The 24,797-nt window shown below is 46.1% G+C and overlaps 2 protein-coding genes and 1 long non-coding RNA gene across 8 annotated transcripts in view; 2 read left to right on the top strand and 1 right to left on the bottom strand.

Moving 5' to 3' along the window:
• LOC117801888 overlaps positions 1 to 21,310 on the bottom strand; it is a 51,808-nt gene extending 30,498 nt beyond the window's left edge. The window contains exons 1-2 of the long non-coding RNA XR_004624675.1: positions 21,121 to 21,310; positions 6,304 to 6,358 (exon numbers count right to left, since the gene is read on the bottom strand). This is a non-coding gene — a long non-coding RNA (uncharacterized LOC117801888). The remainder of the gene's footprint in view (positions 1 to 6,303; positions 6,359 to 21,120) is intronic.
• On the top strand, positions 7,363 to 20,820 carry XCR1 (X-C motif chemokine receptor 1). The gene is made up of 2 exons (XM_011222736.3): positions 7,363 to 7,510; positions 13,300 to 20,820. Exon 2 carries the CDS (start codon positions 13,317 to 13,319, stop codon positions 14,310 to 14,312), a length of 996 nt encoding a protein of 331 aa, XP_011221038.1. The 5' UTR covers positions 7,363 to 7,510; positions 13,300 to 13,316; the 3' UTR covers positions 14,313 to 20,820.
• An 87-nt stretch (positions 21,311 to 21,397) lies between the features above and the next one.
• The window catches only part of FYCO1 (FYVE and coiled-coil domain autophagy adaptor 1), a 75,344-nt gene continuing 71,944 nt past the window's right edge, over positions 21,398 to 24,797 (top strand). For all 6 annotated transcript variants that reach the window (XR_004624673.1, XR_004624670.1, XM_002912829.4 and 3 more), the window contains exon 1: positions 21,398 to 21,512. The gene's annotated coding sequence lies outside the window, so the exon portion shown is untranslated. The remainder of the gene's footprint in view (positions 21,513 to 24,797) is intronic.

Genomic DNA, 24,797 nt, shown 5'->3' with positions numbered 1-24,797 from the left:
AACGCCCTCACTTTAACAGTAGACACCTTGGATTTGATCTGCATTGTAATTCAAATACCTGCACGTTGAGAGTTGGTTTGGTGTTCAGAAATCTCAGCCCTGTGGCCATGGGAAATAGGGTTTCTTTAAGGACAGATAACGGAAGTTTTCAGGTCATTTATGCAGAGCTTGAGCTGGTAAATGGAAGCCCTGAGCTCATCCTTTTCTTTGTCCCCTTTCTCATTATATACCCTAGTATGACTAAAATGTCCTAAGATATCAAATACATGATCACCCAGAACTTTACCTGTATAAATATTTGATTAAGAGGAGACATTCGTGGAGTACCTGGGTGGCTTCATTGGTTAAGAATCTGACTCTTGATTTCGGCTCAGGTCATCATCTGAGGGTGGTTAAGACTGAACGCCACATCCTGTTCCACACTCATCAGGGAGTCTGCTTGAGAGTCTCTCCCTCTCCCTCTCCATCTGCCCTCCCCCCGCTTGTGCACACACACTCTCTCAGTATATAAAATAAATAAAAAATCTTTAAAAAGAGTATACATTAGCAACATTTTGCATATCTCTACCATCACCTCAGGTAATGAACGTCCTGTTTACCACTGAAAGTAGAGTCATTAATGTCTCTAAATTTAACCGTATTAGAGAATTAATTTTAGAAAACCCAGCACCAACTCAGAAAACTCTTCCCTAAGATTCTGTTTTTCTAGAACTGCTTCTGTTACCAGATCTAGATATAAGTCAGGGTTCCATCAGAAAGGTAGAGGAGATATAGACAGATGATAGATAGATAGATGATGATGATAGATAGATAGATAGATAGATAGATAGATAGATAGATAGATGATAGATTGATTCATCGCAAGAAATTGTCTCACATAATTGCAGGCACTGACCAGGCAAGTCCAACCACTGTGGGGCAGGCCATCATGAAGGGCAGGCAGGAGACTCCAGCAAGAGCTAACTACCCATCCCACAGGCAAGTCTTCCTCAGGGAAACTTTAGTTCTGCATCCAGTTCTTTCAACTGATTGGATGGGGTGCATCAGATATCGAGGATTATCTCCTTTTTGTATGTCAAACTGACGATAGGTGTTAATCCTACCTACATCACCTAGATTAGCGTTTGACTGAGTACTATAGCCTAGCTAAACTGACACATAAAACTGACCATCCAAGGTATAATTAAAGTACAATGACCCACACATATTTAAAGTGCACCATTTGTTCATTTCGACTTGTGTAAATTCATGAAACTATCACCAGAATCAAGATAACAAGGTCTTTATCACCGCCCCTGAGTTTCCTTGTTTCCCTTTGTAATCGGACCCTCCCTCCATCCTCATCCCAGGCAACACTGACCTGCTGTCCCCATAGATTAGTTTTTTACAACTTTATATGAATAGAATCACACCGTATGGACTGTTCCTCGCCTCTTTCACTCGGCATCATTACCTAGAGATTCGTCCATGTGGCAGCATGTGTTAATAGTCTCCTGCTTTTTATTGCTACGGTCTGTATGGATGGATGGACGGATATTCCACAGTCTCTTTACCCATTCTCCTGACGATGGATGCCTGGGCTGCTTCAAGTTTTGCCCTATTACAAATAAAGCAGCTATGATCACTCATGAACAAAATTTTGCATGGACACTGTTTTGGGTTCTCTTGAGTCAATACCTAGGGATAGAATAACCGGGTCATGTAGGTGTGTGTTTAACTTTTTCAGAAACTGCCAAACTGTTTTCCAGAGTGGTTGTGCCATCCCTTCAAGTGTTAAAGCTGTCACCGAATAGTCTTTCGTTGTTATGTGGGTTATACATTTTGTATGGAAGGAAAAATCCATGTTGAAATGAAATCTTGCAGTGCTGGTCTGGCATATGTAATGAGGGCTGCACCTGTGGCAGTGTTTCTAAGAGCAGCTGGGGGACTGGAGTGGAGGGAGACCATCCGCCCCTGCCTGCAGAGTCAGGACGGCATCACATCCCTATGCCGGACCTTGGACGGTGCTGTGGCTCACCTTAAACCAAGCCTTCCCCCAGAAACCTGAGACCTTGGAGCCAGACATGCTGGGTTGAAGCCCACTTAGCTACTGTTTTCTTGATCTTTGATTGTGGGCGAGTGACTTCACATCCAGGCACCTCTGCTGGCTCATGTGTAAAGTCTACAGGTTGATGATGCTTTCTACAGAGTGTTGGCTTCTGATCCGTTCAATACTTGGCAGAGTGATGGTGGCTCCCTACACGGATATTTCTCTGTGTGTACCCTCCCGTTGGACAGGTGAGGATCCCAACTACCTTAGACACCTTGCAGTTGTGGACTCAGAGTCTCCAGAGAGGTGTCTGAGGATCTGTTTTCTTCTTGCTGGCTTGAGCTCCATGCTTCAGAAGGCACCAAGGAATACAACTTAGGAGACACTCTCTTTTTCCCACTCCAAGTTACAGATGCCTTGGCTGCCTCATTTCTTTAGGTTGGCCATTCCAGCTTTTGGCTGATTATCAGCTCCCAAGATTCACCTGATGAGTCATGGGCACGGACTACTGCTTTAGACAGGCCCAGTGCTTCCCAGGATGAACCAGAAGAGCTGTGGGTCACTTGCCTCCACAGGGAGGAGGAGGCAAGATGTCATCATGACTTGACAATTTTTATTGCTGACTCAGCAAAAGGGGGACACTCCTGCATGTTATGCTGATAACGAAGATTTGTGGAGAAATTAAAAAGGAAGACACTATTGGTGTGGCTTTTTGAGAGGCTAAAAATCTCTAGATTGTGACTTCATGCAAAAATAACCTAGCGTAAATGTCCACACTTGCTTGTGTTTGCAAAAGGACACTTCAGAAAGGAACACAAGGAATTAATACAAGTGTTTGGGGCATGGGGCGGATTGGAAGTAAGATTTTGGACTGCACACATTTGGTTTTTTTAAGCTTTTTCACTCTTCATTTGAAAATAATTTCAAACAGAAAAATTGACAAGTGTAAGAACCACACCAACAGCACTTCCAAACTCTTCTCACAGATTCACCTATTACTAACATTTTACCCCACAGGCGGTATCATGTGCATTGGGTCTGGACCATCCTTTCTGAGTTATTTGAAAGTAAACTGTAGAACCCATTACCCCTACATATTTTAGGGTGCACTTCCAAAGAATGGGAACATTTTCTTACGTAACTACACTGCAATGATCAATGTCAGTAGGCTCATTGTCGACCTAGCCCTTGTATCTAATCTACTTATGGGTGTCCCGTCTTAGTCAGTTGATTCAATCATGTTCTTCATAATGCTTTTTCTCTAGCATGGAATCCAGTCTAGGGCCCCATGCTGCATTCAGTTGTCATGTCCCTTTACCTCCTTTAATCAGGAACATTCCTCAGCCTTCTTCACCTTTCTTGACATTTGACATTTTTGAGGAATAGAGCTCCCTGCTTTTTAACAGGACATTCCTCACTTGGGTCTGTCTGATGATTCACCATCTTCAGATTCAGGTCATGCATCCCTGTCTGGAATATTACATGAGCCATATTGTGTCCTCTTCCAGACATCGCCTCTGGAGGCACATGACGTCCACCTGTCCCTCGTTGGGGATGTTAAATTTGATCATTTGGTCAAGGTGCTATCTGATTTCTCTGCTATAAAATTACTATTGTTGCTTTTGTAACTAATGAGTGGTCTGTGTGGAAACAATTTAGAACCGTGCAGATATCCTGCCCCTCATCAAAAATTCCCACCCCTAGAGTTAGCATCTGTCGGAGGCTCTTGCCTGGATCAGCCTTTCCTGTGAGGTTGTACAGTGATTTTCCAACCCCAGCTCCACCACCATGGTTACCTACTGGCCTCTCCTGTAAACAGAGCCCTCCCTGCTCACCTATTTGCTTACCTACTTATTATTAATATGGAGCTGTGGATTCCTGTTTTTTCCAATATGGATCTTTGGTTTTTAATCTATGATCCACATTGACTCCTATGACTCTATTACTTATTCAATAATAATAATCTAATAAACTTAATTTTTTGAAAATAACCAAGGCCGTATTGTGCAGTGACATACTGTGACCCTCATGGAGTCATGTCTTCCTATAACTCTTGAAGATAAGACTATTTAATTTCCTCCCATAGATCTAACTCTGCCTTAGACTGTGGCATAACTAGAGGGACCGCAAGCTCTCCAGCCTCAGTTTCAAATAAGATCATGCTAACCTCAAAGTCCAGATTACAATGACTCTAGCACACACTCCCCCACCACCCCCACCCCGCCCCAACAGGACCTCAGCACTGTCCTCCCCACTCCCTAAAGCTGAGTTCAGTTAATGATGAGGTACCCAGCGTGGTCTCCCGTGTTGTCACCCACAACCTGCAGTGCTCTTCCCTTCTGACCCCTCCATGCGATCTGTGGCCTCTGTGGCTGCTCAAGGTGGCCCTCATCACTTCCACGACTGAAGATGTTCCCCATGAATGTACCACCCAGTGAAGCCCGGATGTACTTCCAAGGGCTCCCAAAGCTGCAAGACCTTGATGTACATATGCTTATGCCTGGTCTCATGTGTATGGACTCAAACAGAATCATCTAGAGTCAACAGTTCCTATTACAGCAGTTAATTCCTGCCACGGGTCCCACTCTGAGGCTGATGCCAAAGACCTCTGATGCTAGTCTCCGCCCTGAATCCCACTTCCCCACAGGTGGGGCCAGACCCGAACTGTGGTTACCAGGCCGCTGTCCATGTTGCGCTGTACCCAAGACTGAACTTCCCCTTCTGCACGTCAAGTCTCCATGATGCTGGAACTCAGTTCCACCTTCGTCCAGCCTGACCAGTGTTTTAGAACTTTCTGTTTAAGGCAAAACCATGACTTCTTTTTCACACTGAAACCAAACATGAGGAATTGTGAACATCTTAGTTTCAAATTGCGTCTTCATATATAGGAAATAAACATTTGTTGAGCGCTTCCTATATGAGTCCTCTCAGTAATTACCTACTTTGGCAAAGAGCAATCACGCACACACATAATTGGCCAATAAAGCTGTGGGGGAAAATTCCCCGCTAAAAATCATATAAAGTTTGAATCAAAACAACATGATACTTCTCTACTCCTTTCAGAATGCCTAAAACTTTAAAGCTAGTAACATCCGATTTTGACCAGGTGCACAGAAATGCGGACACTTGTACACTATTGTGGAAATGTAAATAAATACAACCTTGATAGATGGCAATCTGGCAATATGTACCAAAATGTAAAATTCACATACATTTTCACATACACAAAATGTAAAATTCACATGTGACCCAGAAATCCACCACATCTGAACATCCATCCTATAGAAATACCAATACCAGGGCATTAAAGGTATATCGTCATTGATGTTCCCTGTATCATGGGGGTAATTTTAAAACTTGGAAGCAAACTGGGTGTCCATTGACTGGGAAATAAGTAAAATATGACACCACAATGCAGTGGAAGCTTTTTCAACTGCTAAAATAAAATAGGCTTGGGAAGATGTTCGTGCAGCTTTATTTAAAGGAAAAATGATAAATCAGTGTGCATAATATGATCCCATTTTTGTAGAGAAAATCAATAAAACCAAAGGTGGTTTCTTTGAAAATGTTGATAAAATCTGTAAGCGTCTAGTCAGACTAAGAAAAAGAGGATTCAAATTACTAACACCAGAAATGAAAGAGGATAATCACTACAAACTCCATCAACATTAAAAGGTAATAGGGGAATATTATAAACAATACTGTGCCCACAAATTTGATCACCTATGGACCAATTCCTTCTAATATATAACCTGTCAAAACGCACACAAGAAGAAACAGACAATGCAAACAGGCTTATATCTATTAAGAAATTGAATCAATAATTAATAACTTTCCCAAACAGAAATCACCAGACCCAGATGGGTCCATGGGTGAATTCTACCAAACATTTAAAGAAGAAATTACATCGATTTCCTCCAATCTCTTTCAGAAGATAGAAGCAGGGAGAATACTTCCTAACTCATCCTGTGAAGCCAGCATTACCCTGATATAGTTTATCACAAGAATTAAAAATGTATATATAAATGGGTCTTCATCAAAATTAAAAACTTTTTTGTATGAAAGGGCACTCTCAACAAATTTAAAAAGGTCTCACTCAAGTTATTTGCAAATCATATATCTGAGAAGACTCTAGTATCTAGAATATATAAGTAATGCTTACAATTTAATAATAAAAAGCCAAATAACCCAAACTTGAAAAAGGCAAAGTTTCTGCATGGACACTTCTCAAGGAAATACCCAAAGGACCAATAAGCACATGAAAAGATACTTACCATTGTTATTCATGAAAGAGATGATCAAAATCATGATGAGTTACCATTTCATATCCTATGATTTAAAAAAGAAAGAGAGAAAATGGACAAGTGTTGGTGAAGATAGGGAGATACTGGAACCCTCACGTGCTGTTGGTGGGAAAGTAAAATGGTACAGCTCTGTGAAAAGCAGTCTGGCAGTTCCCCAAAATGTTTAAACATAGAGTTACCATATAGCCCCGCAATTCCACTCTTGGGTACATATACATGAGAATTGAAAATATATGTCCACACAAAAACTTGTCCATGCATGTTGAGGGTAGCATTGTTCATAATAGTCCCAGAGTGGAAACAACCCAAATAAATGTCCCTCAACTGATGAATGGGTAAATGAAACGTGGTGTATCCACACAGCGGAATAGTACTCAACCATAAAATGGAATGAAGTAATGATACATGCCACAACATGGATGAGCCTTCAAAACATTAGACTAAGTGAAAGAGGCCAATCACCGAAGGTCACATATGGTATGATTCCACTTAGACGAAATGTTCAGGATACACAAAACCATAAAGACAGCAAGTAGATTAGTGGTTGCTGGGGGGAAGGAGGGAAATGGGAAAGGGATTGACTGCTAACAAAGAACAGGATTTCTCTTGGGGGTGCTGAAAATGTTCCAGAATTGAATAGCAATGATGGTTGTAAATATTGTGAGTATGCTAAACACTAGAGAATTCTACAATTTAAAATAGTAAATTTTTTGTTCCATGAATATTATCTCAATTTAAAATCATCATCATCATCATCACCATATGTAACTGGTATGTTAATAAAATATAATTTTTGCTAAAATCCGAGTACAACGTTTGAAAAATGTATCCTTTCGGATTCCTTCCAACTCCAAAATTACCTGACTGTATTCTCAGTGGGACCTAGGGGCTCAGATGATTTTGGAGACAGGCCGGGTGACCAATGATGGGTCCAGGTTCTGACACCAGGGTTTGGGTGGGAGTAGGGAGGTTGGGGGCGGGTCAAGCGGGGAAGCCAGGAGAGGGAGAGGAGGAATTAGTCAAGGCTCCCTGCCTCCCTCTGAGACTGTACGCAATAGCTCCCCTTACCTTCCTCTGGCCTTCTGGGCAGGGCGGTGTTTCAGTTTCTTGGAGCACAACATGCAACAGAGAAGCACCATTTCTGCCTCAAGACGCGTGTAAAAAGGTGTAGATCTAGGTGAGTTCCTTTACAAACGTTTCTACCTTATGTTTTCCTCTAATGTTAGTAGCTTGTACCAGGGGTTCTTCAACTCCAGGTGGGCATGAGAATCAGCTGGAGAGCTAGGAAATATGCGGAGTCCTGAGTTCTATTTCCAGAGGCTCTGAGCCCCTAAGTCTGGGGATTCCCCCAAAACTGCCTTGCTGAAAACCTGGTCCGTGCACTTTGAGTAGACCTTTCATGTGCATGTTTTCTTTTTCTTCTGCTGAAGAAAGTAGAGGGGGTTATCTGGTTCCTAGCCTTTAGGTCAGGCGTTGCTATTATCAGTGGGTGGATGATTTAGATCTGTGTCTCTCAATCCAGAAACATACTGTGGACTGGAAAACTAAATTTGCCCTTTTGGGGTTGAGGTGGGCAAGTAGAGACAGGAAGGCAGAGCAGTGAGAGGCCAAAAGGGGACCAGGCTCCTAGAATGTAACTCTCAGTAGCTGAGGGTTTGGCACCATTCTCCCTTGTGTATCCCCGAGACCTCACAAGCCCAGACCAGAAGCGCCTGTGACATTTTGTGTAAAGGAATGAATAATCAACAGAAAATGAAATTGCTTTTGTAGATGTCCAATATCCCTTTAATTTCTGATTTGCTGAGATTTTACATCATGAATTGGTATTAGGTTCTGTCCAATACTTTTCTGCAGTGATCAAAAAATGTCATATAGTTTTTGTCTTTATTCTGTCAATATAGTGACTTAAATTGCTTGATTTTTTTTTTAAGATTTTATTTACTTATTTGAGAGAGAGAAAGAGAGAAAGAGAGCAAGTGAGGGGAGGGCAGAGGGAGAAACAGACTCCCTGCTGAGCAGGGAGCCCAACACAGTGCTTGATCCCAGAACCCTGAGATCACGACCTGAGCCAAAGGCAGACACTTAACCAACTGAGCCACCCAGGTGCCCTTAAATTGCTTGATTTTTCAAATGTTAAACCATTCTCATATTTCTGGGATAAATACCACTTGGTCGTGATGTATTATCTTTTTAAAATATATTGCTGGATCTGATGTGCTAATACACAGATAAGGAATTTTGTGTCTACATTCATGAGGGATATTGGTTTTATAGTTTCCTTTATTGTGATGTTTTTGTCTGGTTTTGGTATCAGGGTTGTGCTAGCCTCCTGAAATGATTTGAGAAGTATTCTGTCCCGTACCTCAAATCGTTCGTATAAGATTGGTGTTTTTTCTTCCTTAAAAGTTTGACAGGATGCATGAGAAAAATCATCTAGTTCTGGAGTTTTCTTTGAGAGAAAGTTTTTTTTTTTAATAGTTGATTGAAGTTCTCTAATAAAGGTAGGACTTTACAGATTTGCTGTATCACCTCATGTCAGCTTTGGTAGGGTGAATGTTTAAAGAAATGTGCCCATTGTATTTAAGTTGCTGAATCTAATGTAAAATTGATCATAATATTTCTTTGTTAGTCACTTAAACTCTGCAAGATCTGTAGCAATGCCCATTCTTTCACACCTGCTACTCAGAATTTGTGTCCTCTCTCTTTTTGTTCTCGATCTAGCTGGAGTTTTATTACATTTTTTAATCCTTTTTCCAACAACCGGTTTTGGTTTTACACACTTCCTCTCTTTTTATTCCCTATTTCTTTACCTCTTTTATCTTTATTTCCTTCCTTCTACTTTCTTTGGGTTTAATGTGCTCTTTTTTCCCCCTAGCTTCTGAGTCATTGATTTTAGATCATTAATTTTAGACCTTTCCTTTTTCTAATATAAGCATTTAAAGGTATACATTTCCAGGTAGGCTTCCGTTGTGTGCCATGAATTTTCATATATGTGATTTTCAGTATTATTCGGTTCCAAATATTTTACAATTCGCCTGTGATTTTTTTTTCTTTGATTCAGATTCTTTAGAAGTATGTGGTTTTACTTCCAAATTATTTTGGCTTTTCCAGATATCTTATTGTTACTGGTTTCTACTTCCTTTTGGGTCTTTCATATATTTCATCTTTCTCTGCCGAGATTTCTCTTTCCGTTCATTAGGGATATATTTTTCCTTCCGTCCCTTGAACACAGCGAAGAGAGTTGCATTTCCGTGCTTATTCGCAAATTCTAACCTCTGGGTCATCTCAGGGTCAGTTTCTTGATCGGTTTTTTCCTTTTGAGGATGGACCACGTTCTCCTATTCCTCCACACGCCGAGTGATTTTGTATTGTAGCCTGATCGCTGTGGATGCTATGTTGTGCAGACTGGATTCTGTTTCATGCTTCTGAAAAGTAATAATTGTTTTATATTTGTTTTATCACACAATTAAGGTGGCCGGCTCAGACTCTCAACTCTGCCTCCCCTGAAATGGGCAGCCGCTTAATCTCAGTTCAGTGCCTCCGGCGTTCACGGGGGCATTCGTAGTTCAGAGGTCAGCCAAACATTTCGCAGAATAAACACACAGATCCTGGGGTTCTCACTCTCTAGCCCTTTCCTTTCTGCGAGGTCCCCTCTCCAATGGCTATAGTTCCCCTATAAGCTCCCCTCCGGTTTTTCAAGACCAAGCAATTGTGACTTTGCTACTGGAATTTTAGTTGCCCCTTATGACTGGCTCCTGCCCCAAGGCCAAATCCATAAAAATGGGAATCCCATTCATGCCTTTGAGCTCCTCTCCTCTTTCAAATACCTGGTCACTTCCAGTATTCACCATCTTTTTGTTGCTCAACAGTACCAGGAAGAAGGTTTTGGGGCTCGGTTTTGGTGTCTGTCCCAGGGTTTACAGTTCTTATCTGTAGAATGGTTGGTCATATCTGAGCTTACTTAACCATTACTGAGAAGTGAAACCCGCTTAGAGTATTTTCTCCACAGTAAATAATTCAATACTTGATAACCTGGCAAAGCAGGAACTGGAAAGCCTTCTTACCAACCCATTCAAGCTGCATTGATTCAGGACCCCAGAGCAGGAAAAGACTAGGTAAGGCGGGAGAAATGGAAGTTGAGTAGATTGGCCACTGGCTCCCAGTCATCCCAGACCAGCCCAAGGATTTCTTTTATCCTGGACAGTTGAGGAGAAAATGTGAACTCCACTAACGTAGAGACAAGTGATTATCTTGTGTTGGCGAGGCAACACGAATCATCAGCCCAGGAAGCCAAACCCTCTCTGTGTTGTTTTGTTCCGTACTCATGAGAGATGTTACAACACTGAGAGTTTGTAAAGCTCCTTGTGTTTAGTAAATTGAAATAAAAGAGGGACAAGATATCTTCTTTGTCAGGAGAAGCCACTTAATTTTGAGACATTGCCAACCACGCAGCTCGGCTGCTGATAGTAAGAAGATGGGTCAGCCTACACTGACCCTAGGTCAGGGGAAGCCAAGAGCTAGGCAGCAGACTTTGGGGATCAGCTGTATGATATGAGGGGTGCTTACAAGGCCCGTGTCCCAAAATATCTGCATTTCCAACCTGTCACACTACAGGAAATCCCAGACATTTGTACAATTGCTCATTTCACTCTACACTATAAGCCTCTTACAGATAGATTTATTAGTCATGTTTCCACCCTAGGATCCAGCATCTGTCACAGGGCCTGGCATATGTCAGAGGTCATCAAGCACTATTGGATTGAGTCAGATGAGCTCCTCTTTAAAATGTAGATTCCCGCTTTCTAAATGTAAAAAAAAAAAAAAAAAAAAAAGGCAGTCAGAATGGTCGGGTTGACACGACTAAAAAGTGCGCTTAAAAAGCCATAAGAAAAGCATTATTAGTCCAAGCAGAAAAATGGACAAAATCCATAAACATATTCAAAATAAGAAAACACAAGTGGACAGTAAACATACAAAAGCTTATGTATTCCTCTTTGGGGATCAAAAGAATACAAAAGAAACCAACCGTATGTGATATTTTCGACCATCTTCACTTCGGTGTTTGGAGACACGAATTGACTTAGTATCCAAAATAGGACACGTCTGAGACCCCCTTCTTATTCCCCCCCCATCCAAAACTAGGTAAGTGAGAAACTCAGGCGATTTCTCTGATTCTCCTCCTCCAAGGACAAGGCAGGAGAGCCCAGGTTCAGCTCCCAGCTTGGCTCTCCTTCCTGCTTACTGGCTTTATACCGTCGAGAAGGTCACTTCACCAGTCTAAGCCTTAGTTTCCTCTTCTGTAAGGCGGGGGTGGCCGTGACTTATAGACAGTCGCAGGATGGAAGGAGCAGGTGAGTAGCCTGTGCTGGCACCGTGCCTGGCATGCAGTAGGTCATCAGAAGGCTCTTACTTGGTATAGGCAGCTCCTTCACCCCATCTCCCGTCTTCCCTCACAAAGGCCCAGCAGCTTCACTCCCCTCTTTCAACCAGAGTTCCGGCTCTTTAGTCACTCCCTCTCCTCTCTCTGGCCTTCAAGCGTCATGGTTTCCCAAACTTCACTAACTCAGAGGATTGAATCAATGTGACTCAATACAGTTTTCTTAGCTACTCCCCTCCAACTGGACACTTAGGTTATTGCCAGTTTTTTTTGCCTCTATAGGATGTTCTGTACACCAAACTCCCGAATGAGGCAGCTTCTGCTCGAAGAGTTAATCCTCTGTGTTATTGAGTGTGTGAGCCAGCCTGACGCCATCTTGGACAAATCTGCCATGATGACCACTCTGTGACCTAGAGCCCTGTTGAGCACAGTCCTCCCCCAACCCCCACACCACCACCACCACCACCACCACTACCACCACCACCATTCTTTCCTTTTGTCTAACCACTTGCGTAATAAATTACCCTTAAGTATACACTTGGGGCATAACAGCCTTGATCTACTCTGGAGATATGGCTATGACACACAACTATTCTCAAATATTTCCTCCCAATCATCTCCCATTATGCACTCCCCAGCCTCTAGGGCTATAAAAATCAGGCCTTACGGGAGGTGGGGTGCAGAGATCTACTCATCTTGCAACCACCCAAGACACACTTCTGTCCATAAAGCCCCTTTAATAAAGCCATTTCTTGGCAAGCTAGACTTTGTGGGCCTTTTTCTTTGGCCTCATGGCTCCTTTGGCCATTGGAGGTCACTCTGCCTATACTTCCCTTTCAGGGAATGTCTGTGTTGGTGACGATTTGGTCTCCCAGTCTCAATGTTCATTGTAGTCTTGAGATTATTTCATACCTAAGTTTACATGAGAGATGCTTGCTCCTTTTTTTTTTTTTTTGGACCTGTTTCAAGAGACAGCAAGTTTCCTGAAATAATCCTGCCATCAGGATTTCTCTACTTCATGGAAGAAAGGAAAGGAGAGAGTGGAGGAAGAAAAGAAGGGATGGACAGACGGAAAGACAAAGGGAGGGAGGCAGGCAGGCAGAGTAAATGCTCACTAGATATTTGCTAAATAAATGAAGGAACAGTTTGGGGATCATTAGCCCTATTTTATAGACAAGGACCTGAGGTTCAGAAAGGTTAGCTAGCTAGCCCAGAAATATGGTAATGGGGCTCAAATTTAACCTCAGTTCTTTGAATCCAGTTCCATTGCTCTTTCTCATACACCTAGTGGGAGACCAGTCTAGTTTAGCGTTACTCAAATGCCAGTCTCCAAGGAGAAAGGGGGCATATGACAGAATGTAAATGAATGCACCACTTCCTTCATCAGGAGAGCATTGCTAAGAAAAAATGCCTACCAAACTAAACAGTATGCTTAGTGACTTCGTGTTCTGGCAAAGTTCCTAGCCTCATTACAGATAGGTCACCACAGGTAGCTGGACCATGGACCACACAATTTTTTTTGGTAATACGGGTCCTATGGATCCTAGCCTAACCACATGGTTTGAAACTCTGCATCTCTGTCATTTCAGATGCTCTCCTTGTCTAGATGGAGCCCTCAGGCACCCCAGAGTCCACCACCTCTTTTGATTATGATTATCAGAGCTTTCTGTGTGAGAGCAAGACCTTCACCTTTGCCACCTTCAGTACCACCATCCTGTACTTGCTGGTGTTCCTCCTCAGCCTGGTGGGCAACAGCCTGGTGTTGTGGGTCCTGGTGAAGTATGAGAGCCTGGAATCCCTCACCAATGTCTTCATCCTCAACCTGTGCCTCTCAGATCTGGTGTTCTCCTGCTTGTTGCCAGTGTGGATCATGGCGTACCACTGGGGCTGGGTGCTGGGGGATTTCCTCTGCAAGCTCCTCAATATGATCTTCTCCATCAGCCTCTATAGCAGCATCTTCTTCTTGACCATCATGACCATCCACCGCTACCTGTCAGTGGTGAGGCCCCTCTCATCCCTGCGTGTCCACACCCTCCAGTGCCGTGTGCTGGTGACCACGGCCGTGTGGGCAATCAGCATCCTGTCCTCCATCCCTGATGCTGTCTTCCACAAGGTGTTTTCTTCAGGCTGTGACTACTCAGAAAGCAAGTGGTTCCTAGCCTCAGTCTACCAGCACAACATCTTCTTCCTGCTCTCCATTGGGATTATCCTGTTCTGCTACGTGGAGATTCTCAAGACCCTGTTCCGCTCACGGTCCAAACGGCGGCCCCGTACAATCAGGCTCATCTTCACCATTGTGGCAGCCTACTTTCTCAGCTGGGCTCCCTACAACCTGGTCCTGTTTCTGCAGACACTTCTGAAACTTGGGGTCATCCAGAGCTGCGAGCTCAGCCAGCAGCTGGATTATGCCTTGCTCATCTGCCGCAACGTTGCCTTCTCCCACTGCTGCTTCAACCCGGTGCTCTACGTTTTTGTTGGGGTCAAGTTCCGCAGACATCTCAAAAGTCTGCTCCAGCACTTCTGGCTCTGCCGGCAGCAAGCAGCCAGCATTCCCCATCACTCCACAGGCGCCTTCAACTACGAGGGTCCCTCCTTCTACTGAAAGGGAGTTTGGTGTGCCAATGGAGGTGGACAGAGCTGCTGGAGTGGGAGGAGGGAGAAGTGGGCCAGGAAGGAACAGTGTGGAGGGCACCCTGGGAATGCCATGGCCATGGGGATGGGGGTGAAAGAAATACCTTCCTCCATCAGGTTCTTCATGTCTCCTCTTCTGCAGACAGTGGCTTCCACCTGGAAATTTCATATTGCCATCTAGAAAAACATTTCTTGGATTCTGAGTTCATCATTCATTCCTTCCCTAATTCATTCATTTAGACATTGTTTAGTCCAAAAGTTTCCAAAACTTGGAAGGATTCCCAGAAAGGAGGATCCTTTAAGACTTTGTGAGGGTCTGAGACTCAATGTGTATGCTGTTTGTGCAGATGCAGGCTGATGGTAGATGGTCTGTCCCCTGCCTGCCTGGAGGGTTGTACCAGCCGACTTTGGAGGGGTTGGCTCTGCACTCCTCAGTGACTGCTGGGTGAGACTGTTCTGCAGGGTCAAGATAAGCCCATCCTCAAATTAGCAAGTCAGAACACAATCTGGATTCTGAAAACCCGTAACTAGATGGGAGACATGTTCCATCTGATAGCTCCAGTGTCTGCCATGTGAACTGGCACCTGCATGTTCAGCCCGTCAATAATCTTTTGTGGAAAGAATGAATGCAATAAGAGCCACCTTCCGCGTGAAGCATTTGTTTGCAGGACATAAAGATAATGAGAGATACTGTCACGACCCTCCAGGTACCAACAGTCCAGCTCTGAAGGTCCAGATAAGTAAACACCCACCTTGGCCAAGGCATCCAGGATGAAGATGCCTGCAACATCTCATCCTCTCTGGATGGATATTGAGCTGACACTTTAGATTCATTGCTTTCCACCTAAAATGTTCTCCACCTGCTTGGTTGACGGCACCAGCTCCCCCCAGCCACTGACACTCCAAACTTGAGTCATCTCTGAGTCCTGCATTTCTCTTCCCTCCACTCCCACAGCCAAGTCCTGTTGACTCTGCCTTCCCCATGTCCCTCAGAGTTGTTCTTGCCCATGTTCATTGCATGCCTATGGTTCCATCCCCAAATGACCTCACTTCCTCAGCATCCTCCTGCCATTCATCTCTTTCCCCACCAAGTGTCCTCTGAATTGACACCAGGGTGCTTCAGAACCCTCAGTGACTCATTATATGCAAATAAAGCCCAAACACCTCAGCACGTCTTTCAGGGCCCCTGCAATCTGGTGCCAATGAACTTTTCCACTGTTATTCCACCTTCTGCCATCACCCCCACGCAGCTCGCAGCTCGGGATCCAACCACAAAAGACCACACCTTTCTCCTATCCTTCCAGACACCCTTCCCCCGGTGTCCTCTGGGCCCCCGTTATGCAGTCACTGGGGCCTGGAACACTTGTCCTTCTACTCTGTTACCTACAAACCCCAGCTGAAAGACCAGCTCCTCAGGAAGCCCTCAGCACTCTGCTTGTCCCCTCTAAAAGAATATTTGTCACTCTCTGTCATGTGTCATAGTTACACTTGTGCATGTCTTATCTTCCTGTCCCATAGGACTGCAGAGTGCCTGAGGGCAGGAACCTGGTCTTGCACCCTCCCGAGCGTGGGCCCTGTATTCTAACAATATGTATTGAGTGCGAGCAAAGAAGGACAGCTGTCACTATTCTTCTATTTTATGCATTTTGGGACCCATGCCTAGGGAACACAGTCTACCTTTCTTGCCCCAGGCTACTAGTTTATAGATACTAATCTTTCTTCCCTAGTCTATGCTCTCAGAGCACCATGCTTATCCCTCTCTGTGGCAATGGCTATACTTGACCTTGCTTTGTAGTTAGTGGTACACATGCCTGCCTCTCACACTGTCCCATAGTGTCATATCCCAGGACATAGATAAAACCCATCTTTGAAATTTTCCCCTACCACACAGACCTGATCCCAATCTGATTCAGCTCTGGAGTGGGGCCTTTGGAAAAGCTCCCCAGGTGATTCTGACCTGCACCCCAGTTACGTATATTTGGCTGTAAGGCCTTGAAAATGGGAATCCCAAAGTCTTTCACAATCTCTTGAGCAGGACTTTGCACACAGTAGGCACTCCATATATGACTATTGAAAAAGGTAGCTACTATTACAACCGTCAGCTGGAGACTAGAGAGCATGTAAAGCTTTCACCCCTTCAGCTCCAGCTACAGTTTCAATGATGCATTTGCAATTAGGTGGCCAGCTTTAGAGGCATTTTACCTGGCTGGGGAAGACTGAAGGTCTAGTTTTAAAAATTAGGCCAATAGCACCTGTTGGAGAGGACTGGGTGTTGTATCAGTGAAGGGATAAAGCTCTCATGGACTTGGCAGCTAATAGGTGAGGACATCACTCACCATAGATAGAAGAAACAGCAAAAGGAAGGAGACAATGAGGTAGTTGTGGGCTCAGAGCTAAGCCTGTGGGCTTCTGATCAGGGTAATCATTCAGTGCTCCTTTCAAACTTAATATTCTTAAAATTTTGTCCAACCTTTATTCAGAGGGCAGGCTGAGCCCACAGAGAAGAGGGACAGGGGACTTCGGCTCCGAAACCAAAGCACTGTGATCTTAACCCCACTCTTCCTAAAAGGCAGGTTTTGGGGTCTCACACCACTACAGAGCATACCTTTTGAGAAGTTTGCTTCATCATCTCACCCCACCCCATTCCTTCACATCCAAAGATGCTTCGCTAAGTATTTCTTTCAACACATTCAGCCATACCCCTGAGAACATGTCACTAAATACAATCGTGTCCATCTCTTTACATTTCTAGTGATGTTTTGTCATCCCCAAGGGTAGAGAGTGGAGTGTCTTCTTCTAATCTAGTTCCTTGGGAATCCAAGGGCAGAGGCACAGAGAGGCAGAGGTGTGAATGGGAAGACAGAGGGGCTTCCCATCAGGGAGGGAGCTGTGGGCAAGACCTCTCAAAAGCGCAGCCAGAGAGCTGCATACGAGTGGCCACTCTCTACATACGTTGACCACACCCTCATTGGCCACAACCTCCTGCACTCCCCTCTCTCCAACCACAGAACTGCGGTTCAACCTCAGCTAAACTCTTGTGGGCCCATCCCTCCCCCTCTAGTCAATCAGAGGTGCCCTGGACACAGGGCTTCAGACCTCCTGCCACTCCTGGCACACAATCCACAGTGGTTCCTAGAGAAGATGTCTTCAGGGCATTTCTACCTCCCCACTCTCTCAGGCAAAATCGGGAAGCGAGGAACCTTGCTGGTCTCTGAATAGGAACTCCAAGCCCAGGGCCGCCCCAGACCTCAGATGACCCCGGCCAGAGTAGAAGTTCCTCAAGGGCACAAGCCTCATGTTGCAGCTCTAGAACCTCCCTCGGTGTCCTGCAGTGTTTGTGGTTGGTTGAGTAAGTGGACAGGAGACCATCTTTTTGGCTTTTTTCTACTTCTGTTTTTTTCTTTCCACACTTGCTTGTGTTACATCTTCCGGTCAACCCCAGACACCACCCAATGGCTTCCCATGAACTTTTCCCTAGAGCCCATCTGCCCAGACATTGCCTGGTTTGCCGAACTCCTGACAGTTTTCATTTGTGGAACCTTACCCATGGCAGGACAAGGAGGCCCATGAGTCTGGAAAAGCCCAGCAGAAGCGATGCCAAAGTAGACTGAGAAGGCTCTCAGGATCTGAGCCCTGGACCCAAACCCCAATTCCAAGCTCCTTTACTGACTCACTGTGACCTTGGGCCTCGCAGACCCTCAGTGTCCTCATCTGGAAAACTATAAATGCCAACGACACAAAGACAGACTCTACCCAGACCATGGAGGCGCACATGAGGTCATATGCATAAAAGTAGTTGCTTTGCCAGTGATTCAGCTCTAAATAGGAATTACTACTGTAATTGTCTCATAGAGACAGAAAGCATCATTGTATCATGTGCGCATGATAAAAGATTAGCATGTATGGACGCACCTCTTGCTGTGTTCCCCTCATTTCTACCCAAGGTCATTATAAAAGTCTCTTAAAAGTTCTCTGCTTATGGGGGATCTGGATTAGGATTTAGGGTAGAGGGAGAAATACAGGAGGAGGGATTGGAGACAAAGTGTGGAACAACCCTTGTGTGGCTCAGGATGGTGGGAAATTGGCTCTTTTTAGGCCTTGGGCAAAAGCATCCAGGAGGCCAAGTGTGTCCTGAGTGTTCCAGGCTCATCTCTCCCCTGGCCTGGCACCTAAGTTGGCTGTCTTCAAGTCTAAGGTTTTTTCCTATTTTGTGACTAATTGTGTCAGAACAAGGACTTTTCAGAGATCAGCCTTCCAATCAGAAGGAATGATACACTTCCTGCTAGGAATTTCAGGTATCCTGAAAACTTGGTGGGAGATACTTTGCAGGTTTGGGAGAAGTTTGGGAAGGGGAACAAGGGTTATCTTGAACTCCCCTCTCTACCTTGGGGCCAGCCCAGATTTTAGGTGCAAGGCGGCTGTAATCCCCTCTTCCATACCCCCAGCCCCTCCACAAAAGAAAGTGTGGCCAGAGGGACCAAAGGACAATGGCAGCTTGGTTCCTTGACTTTGACCATATCAGAAAATCAGATTTGAGCATCACTCACGGTTAGAAAGAAGATACGGGCAGTGGATGGGCATGGAGAACTGGATAGCTGCAAGGATTAGAGATGGGGCCAGGGGGTGAGAGGGGGTATGTAGACCTCCAGAATGTTCCTGGCCACATGTGGAGGCCCACTTTGTGTGAAGGCAGAAGGAAGCCCATGTTGTGGGGGGCATGTGTAAGACCGCAAAGACAAATTAGCCCCACTCTCAAGTTGGCCAGCCTCTGGTCATTCCTATTTGGGGAAAGATTTCTATAGCATTACTCCAGTCCCAGGGAAATGCTGACCCTCTTTCTAGATGCCTTGGATGAACATTCTTGACTCAGAGTAAATTACATGGCTAGATTGTCCACACAGTTGGGAACGCCCACCTTGAATACGTCACCTTAATCTTGTCATTGAAACCATTTCAAAGCACTTTGCAATGAGCTATGGGAGTTTGGAGAAGGAAGTACCCACCTGTATCTTTCCCCTCACTTTGGTTACAATTGGTTCAACAATCTGCCTCTGGTTTTTTTCAATAGTAAGGATAATGTGAGTTTAAAAAAAAAACAAACACTGAACATTACTAATTTTTCAAAGCATCTTCTGTTTATTTAAAAATTAGAGGAAATCCACATTGGTCTTCATAGGAAGTCACATTCTCCTTTCTGGCTGGAACTTTAGCAAGCCACTTCCTCTCCTTATTTATTCAACGTAACTGGAGAGGTTTAAACTCAGTTATCTCTAAGATCCCTTCCTGTGATTAAAAAAATGAAGCGTATGGGTCTATAATTCCATGAGTTGCATTTCCATGAGGTTCTTTAGGGGATACAAACCTATAGCTTCCAGCACATATGGGCTGAACTGTGTCCTGCCCCTACTCCCCACCAAATTCTTATGTTTAAGTCCTAATTCTCAGTACCTCTGAATGTGACCTTCTCTGTAAATATGGTTACTGCATATGTAAATTGAGCTCATACGGGTGAGGGCAGGCCTATAACCCAATATGACTGGTGTCCCTACAAAAAGAGGAAATTTGGACGCAGACCCAGACACAGGGAGATTGCCATGTGAAGACGGGAGTTATGCTATCATAAGTCAGGAACACCAAAGATTGCCCCAACCACTAGAAGTTAGGAGAGGCAATGGAACAGGTGCTCCCTCACAGCCTCAGAAGGAGTCAACCCTGCAGACACCTTGATCGTACACTTCTGGCCTGGAGACCTATTTAAGCCACCTAGGCTGTGGGACTTTGTTGTGGCAGCACGAACATTAATACAGGGCACCAACCTCAGTGGGCGTGTGGGGAATTCTCGTGCATCTCAGAGCCCCTCATGAGGCTTCAGTGTCTACCCTGGCCCCACAGAAGATTGCATCTGACTGAAGCCACCCACAGGAGATTGGAAACGGACTTTTACTGAGATCTGCTCTGTGCCGGGCCCAGACATTTTTACCTCTCATAATCATCCTGTGAGGTTTCTGTTTCCCACCTAGACCAAGGAGGGCATCAGGGCTCAGAGAGGTCACACTCCAACATGCCAAGCCCCAGTCACGTGGGGTCACTGCCTGAGGCAAGGGGTCACAGCTCCGAGGACGTGGGGTCACAGCCCCTGGCACAAGGGGTCACTACTCAGAGGACACGGGGTCATGGACCTGAGCATGAGGTGTCACAGCCCTGAGGATGTGAGTTCACAACCCTGGTCTGGTGGGGACATGGCCCCAAGCACTTGGGGTGATGACCCCAGGGACATGGGGTCAAGTCCTCTGGCACATGGCACCCCAAATCAGGGGTGATAGTTTATTAACACTTACTTTTTGATCATTGAATTCCAATAGATCCCTGTGTTAAGAAGTGAGGGGATCAAAAGATGCGAAGCCCAGGGGCGCCTGGGTGGCTCAGCCATTAGGCGTCTGCCTTCCGCTCCGGTCGTGATCCCAGAGTCCTGGGATCGAGCCCTGCATCGGGCTCCCTGCTCCTCTGGGAGCCTGCTTCTCCCTCTCACACTCCCCTTGTTTGTGTTCCCTCTCTCGCTGGCTGCCTCTCTCTCTGTCAAATAAATAAATAAAATCTTTAAAAAAAAATGTGAAGCCCAGCAATACATAGTATTGTACATAATACTTTTCATTTAGCCCGCCCAACGTATCAAAAATATTATCGCTTCAACATGGAGTCAGTATAAAAGTAGTAATAAGCTATTTCACATGGTGTTTTACATACTAAGTCTTTGGAAGTCAGGTGTATTTTGCACTTACAGCCCATGCACGATTCAACCCGAACTAGCCGCGTTTCAAGTTCTCAAAAGCCTCACGGGGACAGCGCTGCTTTCAAGGTGCCACATAGATGACCTGTGCACACACGAGCCCGCGGGCACCGCAAGGTTTTAGCTAGGGCCGGGGGCACCGCGGCGCCAGTGGGAAATGCAAACCTCAGCCCTGCGGAGAGAACAGGGAGTCGGAGCCGGAGCCCCTGTGCAGTGGGGTCCGACGGGACTTGTAGGCATCGACCCTGCGGAGCATGACGGGAGTTGTAGTCCGCGCCCGCCTGCGGCGGCTCTGCGTATCATGGCGGGCCACGCCGCGCTACCGCATTCTTCCGCTGGGCCCCAGAAAGTTTCGCTTCTGCCCAGCGGTGGACGCACGAGCGCGTAAGTGCCGCGGGGGGCCGGCCGGACCTTGGGGGAGCCTGGGCTGCTGTCGGCCCGGGAGCTGAGAACTTCCGTCCGGGCGCGGCTTCTCACCTGTTGCCCTCACCGTCCCCGCCCATCCCGGGTCTACCCCAGACCCCGCCCGAGCCCTTGCCCTTGCCCTTGCCCAGCGGGCCTGGGAGGCACCTCGGGCCGGGGCTGAAACTAATCCCGGAGCCCAGGCTGCCTCCGGTGGTCAGTTAGAAAGACAGACCCCCAAACACTAGTTCCAGGACCTCCGATGGCCGAGGGGCCGCCAAGGAGCCCACTATATGGGAGTCTCAGAATAAGCTTTGGATCCTTTAGGCACAGGAGTCCAGGTCCTGGAGTTTCTGTTTGCGTTGCCCGGAAGGCTGCTGACCTTAAAAAGTTAAGGTCCTGGCTTAGCTGGGCCGGGACAGCCCAGACCTTCTCGTTTCGCCCTTCCACCCATAAGGGTGTTCATCCCGGGCCATCTTCAGGCCTTGGCCCGTTCTCTTTACCTTGTGTCCAGGTGCAGGCTCTCGAGATAGCCCCCAGTGCTCTTTCCTGAAACACCTGTGGATTTGGGATTGTGGTGTGGCTGCATGAGACGTGGGCTAGATAAGAGTCCATGCTATTCAGAACCTAGGGTGGGGGTTGTTGTAGGGGGAGCGCTGGATTTTATTTTATTTTTGTGTAAGGAAATCGTGTGTGGTTGACACATTAACCACGTGGCTCCCTGTTAATGCACATGTGTCCTCTGATGCCCCTCATCATTCTTCACAGCTCCCATTGGCTGCCCCCTCTAGAAAAAAATTGAGCACTTATAGAAACTGCTTGTGTTGGCCGCAGCCTCTGCCCCTCAGCTTGTCTTACCACGGCAGTTTCCTTTCCCACAGAGAAATGGGTCAGGGGCTCTTTGAGGGCAGAGGATCAGGCTGTAATCTGCTCACTGCCCTCCTGGTCCTGCAAGCCCTGTGGTCTCTGTAGCAAGCTTTACTCTCTTGCCATCTGTCTAATGCGGCTTCCCCTGCGTGTTGGTGCCAGGAAAGAGCCATCTGGCTGAGGTTTAATGTTTTCTGTGGCTCCCACCTTCCGAAGAGGGCCCATGTTGAGTGGACTCTACTCGACCCCTCCCTTCTGTGACAGCCACTGTTCATCAATTACTGAATTCCCTGTCCAGCTGTGGGCCATCGTTGTGATCACCCTGGAAATCAGAGTTAACTATCTCAGTGAAGGGATGTGGCCTTCTCTGATTACAAGGATCTGAAATGGCTCTTGCTTTAGGAAACAGGTTTTCTGCTTCTATTAAAAGTGTTCATCTTTGTGTAGTGCTTCATGTAGCTTTTAAATTGTGTTCAGTATTTTTTTAGGAAAATAAACATAATCACTGAAAGAACTGTATGGTGAACATGTGCCCACCTGTTAGAATCTGCAAGTTGTATTCGACTTTATTTTTGTATTTGCTTTAGAGTCAATCCTCTAGCTGCTCCTTGGATGGCCTTTGCTCCTTGTGGCTGGTTTGGGGGCAATAGCATGGATTCCGGAGGCATGCTTTTAGCCTGGTCCTTTTAGGGAACAATGCTCCCCCCCCCCACCATGTTTGTGATGAGAGGAACCACCCCAAACAGACAAGATCAGAGCAGCTGGTGACATTGACCTGTATCAGTCACTGAGGCTGTGGGCTGTTGCCTCCAGAACACGTAACAGGCACCCAAGAAATGGCAGTCCCTCTCTTTCCTTCAGGGGAGAAGTTTGGCTGATGGGTAACCTGTATTTTCTGGTGATTCTAAGGACGACTTCGGTGACTCAAGACTTCAATGTCTTTAACATTGAAGCCTGAGGAAGCATATTGCCCAGCTGTGGTCTCGTGAGAAAATCACTGATTGGAACTCAGAGTTTGGGGCCACATTCACTGGAGGAGCCCCAGAATGCACAGCAGGGCAGGTGCATTAACTGGTTACAAGGGTAACCAGCCAGGCGCCGCCCGTGAGCAGAGATGAGTGGAGTTTGGCCTCGTCAGCATTCACTCACCTAGTGCGGAAGGTCACCGTGTTGCTCCAGAGATGAACAATGTTTTCTATTTGGGATCTCAGTCCCAGTTTTTTGGAGTTTTTGTTTGTTCGTTTTTGTTTTTCAAGCTTTTGATTGGTATGAGAGCCTCTGTTTGAACAGGTTAATAAATCAGTGGGGTGGGTACTGAAATGTTTCCATGGGTCCGTATCTATCCTTCTGCTGCTTTTAGACATACTGTTTGTCACCAGAATGCCCCACAACAGGAGCTTCAGCCTCAGAGCACATGCCCATGGCTTTTACGAGATGAGGATGGCGTGCTCCGTGGGGCTGGAGATGTTTTCCCCTCTTGCACATGTTGGAGCCAGTCAGCCTCATGGTTTTCGTGGCCACCAATGTCTTCCCTGTTCACGAAGGCCTTTGTGGCATTTGAAAGACACTAAGTGCCTGTTTCTAGTTTGGCCAGATCCTGTTTGCAGGGATGAGGCCATGTACATCAGCGTGATTCTAAGGGGATCTGTGGTCTGGTTCTGGGGTCCTCGGGCAGGTCTGGCTGACCACCTCAGGAGCCTGGGGTATGGCATCTTTGGCCTGGGGCAAAAAACCGAGTTAGGGGAGCCTGTGGAAATCAAAAGAAAAACCTGAGGTGAAAAAGCATTGCAAACAAGCCATTAGTATGGAGGGGGTAGGGCGGGTGGGCCAAGAGGAGCATCCCGTGGGAGGTCAAGGGTGGCTGGACAGCCGAACAAGAGGTGGTGGTTTCACAAGGAGCCAGAAGGCATTTCCTCGAGCTGAACCTGTAGCCCCATGGGCTGCTTCCAGGACGCCTGGAGCCTTGGCCAAGAGCAGGGAGGGGGCACTTGGAAGCCTCCGCCAAAGTTAGCCCCTTGGAATGTGTGCTCCTTGCCTTCCCCACCTCTTCCTTAAGGAAGATAAAGGATAGGGGCGCCTGGGTGGCACAGCGGTTAAGCGTCTGCCTTCGGCTCAGGGCGTGATCCTGGCGTTATGGGATCGAGCCCCACATCAGGCTCTTCTGCTATGAGCCTGCTTCTTCCTCTCCCACTCCCCCTGCTTGTGTTCCCTCTCTCGCTGGCTGTCTCTATCTCTGTCGAATAAATAAATAAAAAAAATCTTTAAAAAAAAAAAAAAGGAAGATAAAGGATAACCTCCCCACATTGCACATGGGAGGAAACCAACAAAAAAACAGGGGGGAGAAAACCCCACGCAAGTTAGGAAAAGGTCAAATAACTTCCCCAGGATAGACAGATTTGG

Source organism: Ailuropoda melanoleuca, chromosome 4 (genome assembly GCF_002007445.2).
Source record: "Ailuropoda melanoleuca isolate Jingjing chromosome 4, ASM200744v2, whole genome shotgun sequence".
NCBI classification, from domain to species: Eukaryota; Metazoa; Chordata; class Mammalia; order Carnivora; family Ursidae; genus Ailuropoda; species Ailuropoda melanoleuca.
The sequence above is the reverse complement of the archived record's forward strand: the minus strand, read 5'-3'. Positions and strand labels throughout refer to the sequence as shown.

What these genes read in the sequence shown, in the direction of transcription:
- XCR1 (XM_011222736.3), top strand. Translation starts at nt 13,317, where the DNA reads ATGGAGCCCTCAGGCACCCCAGAGTCCACCACCTCTTTTGATTATGAT.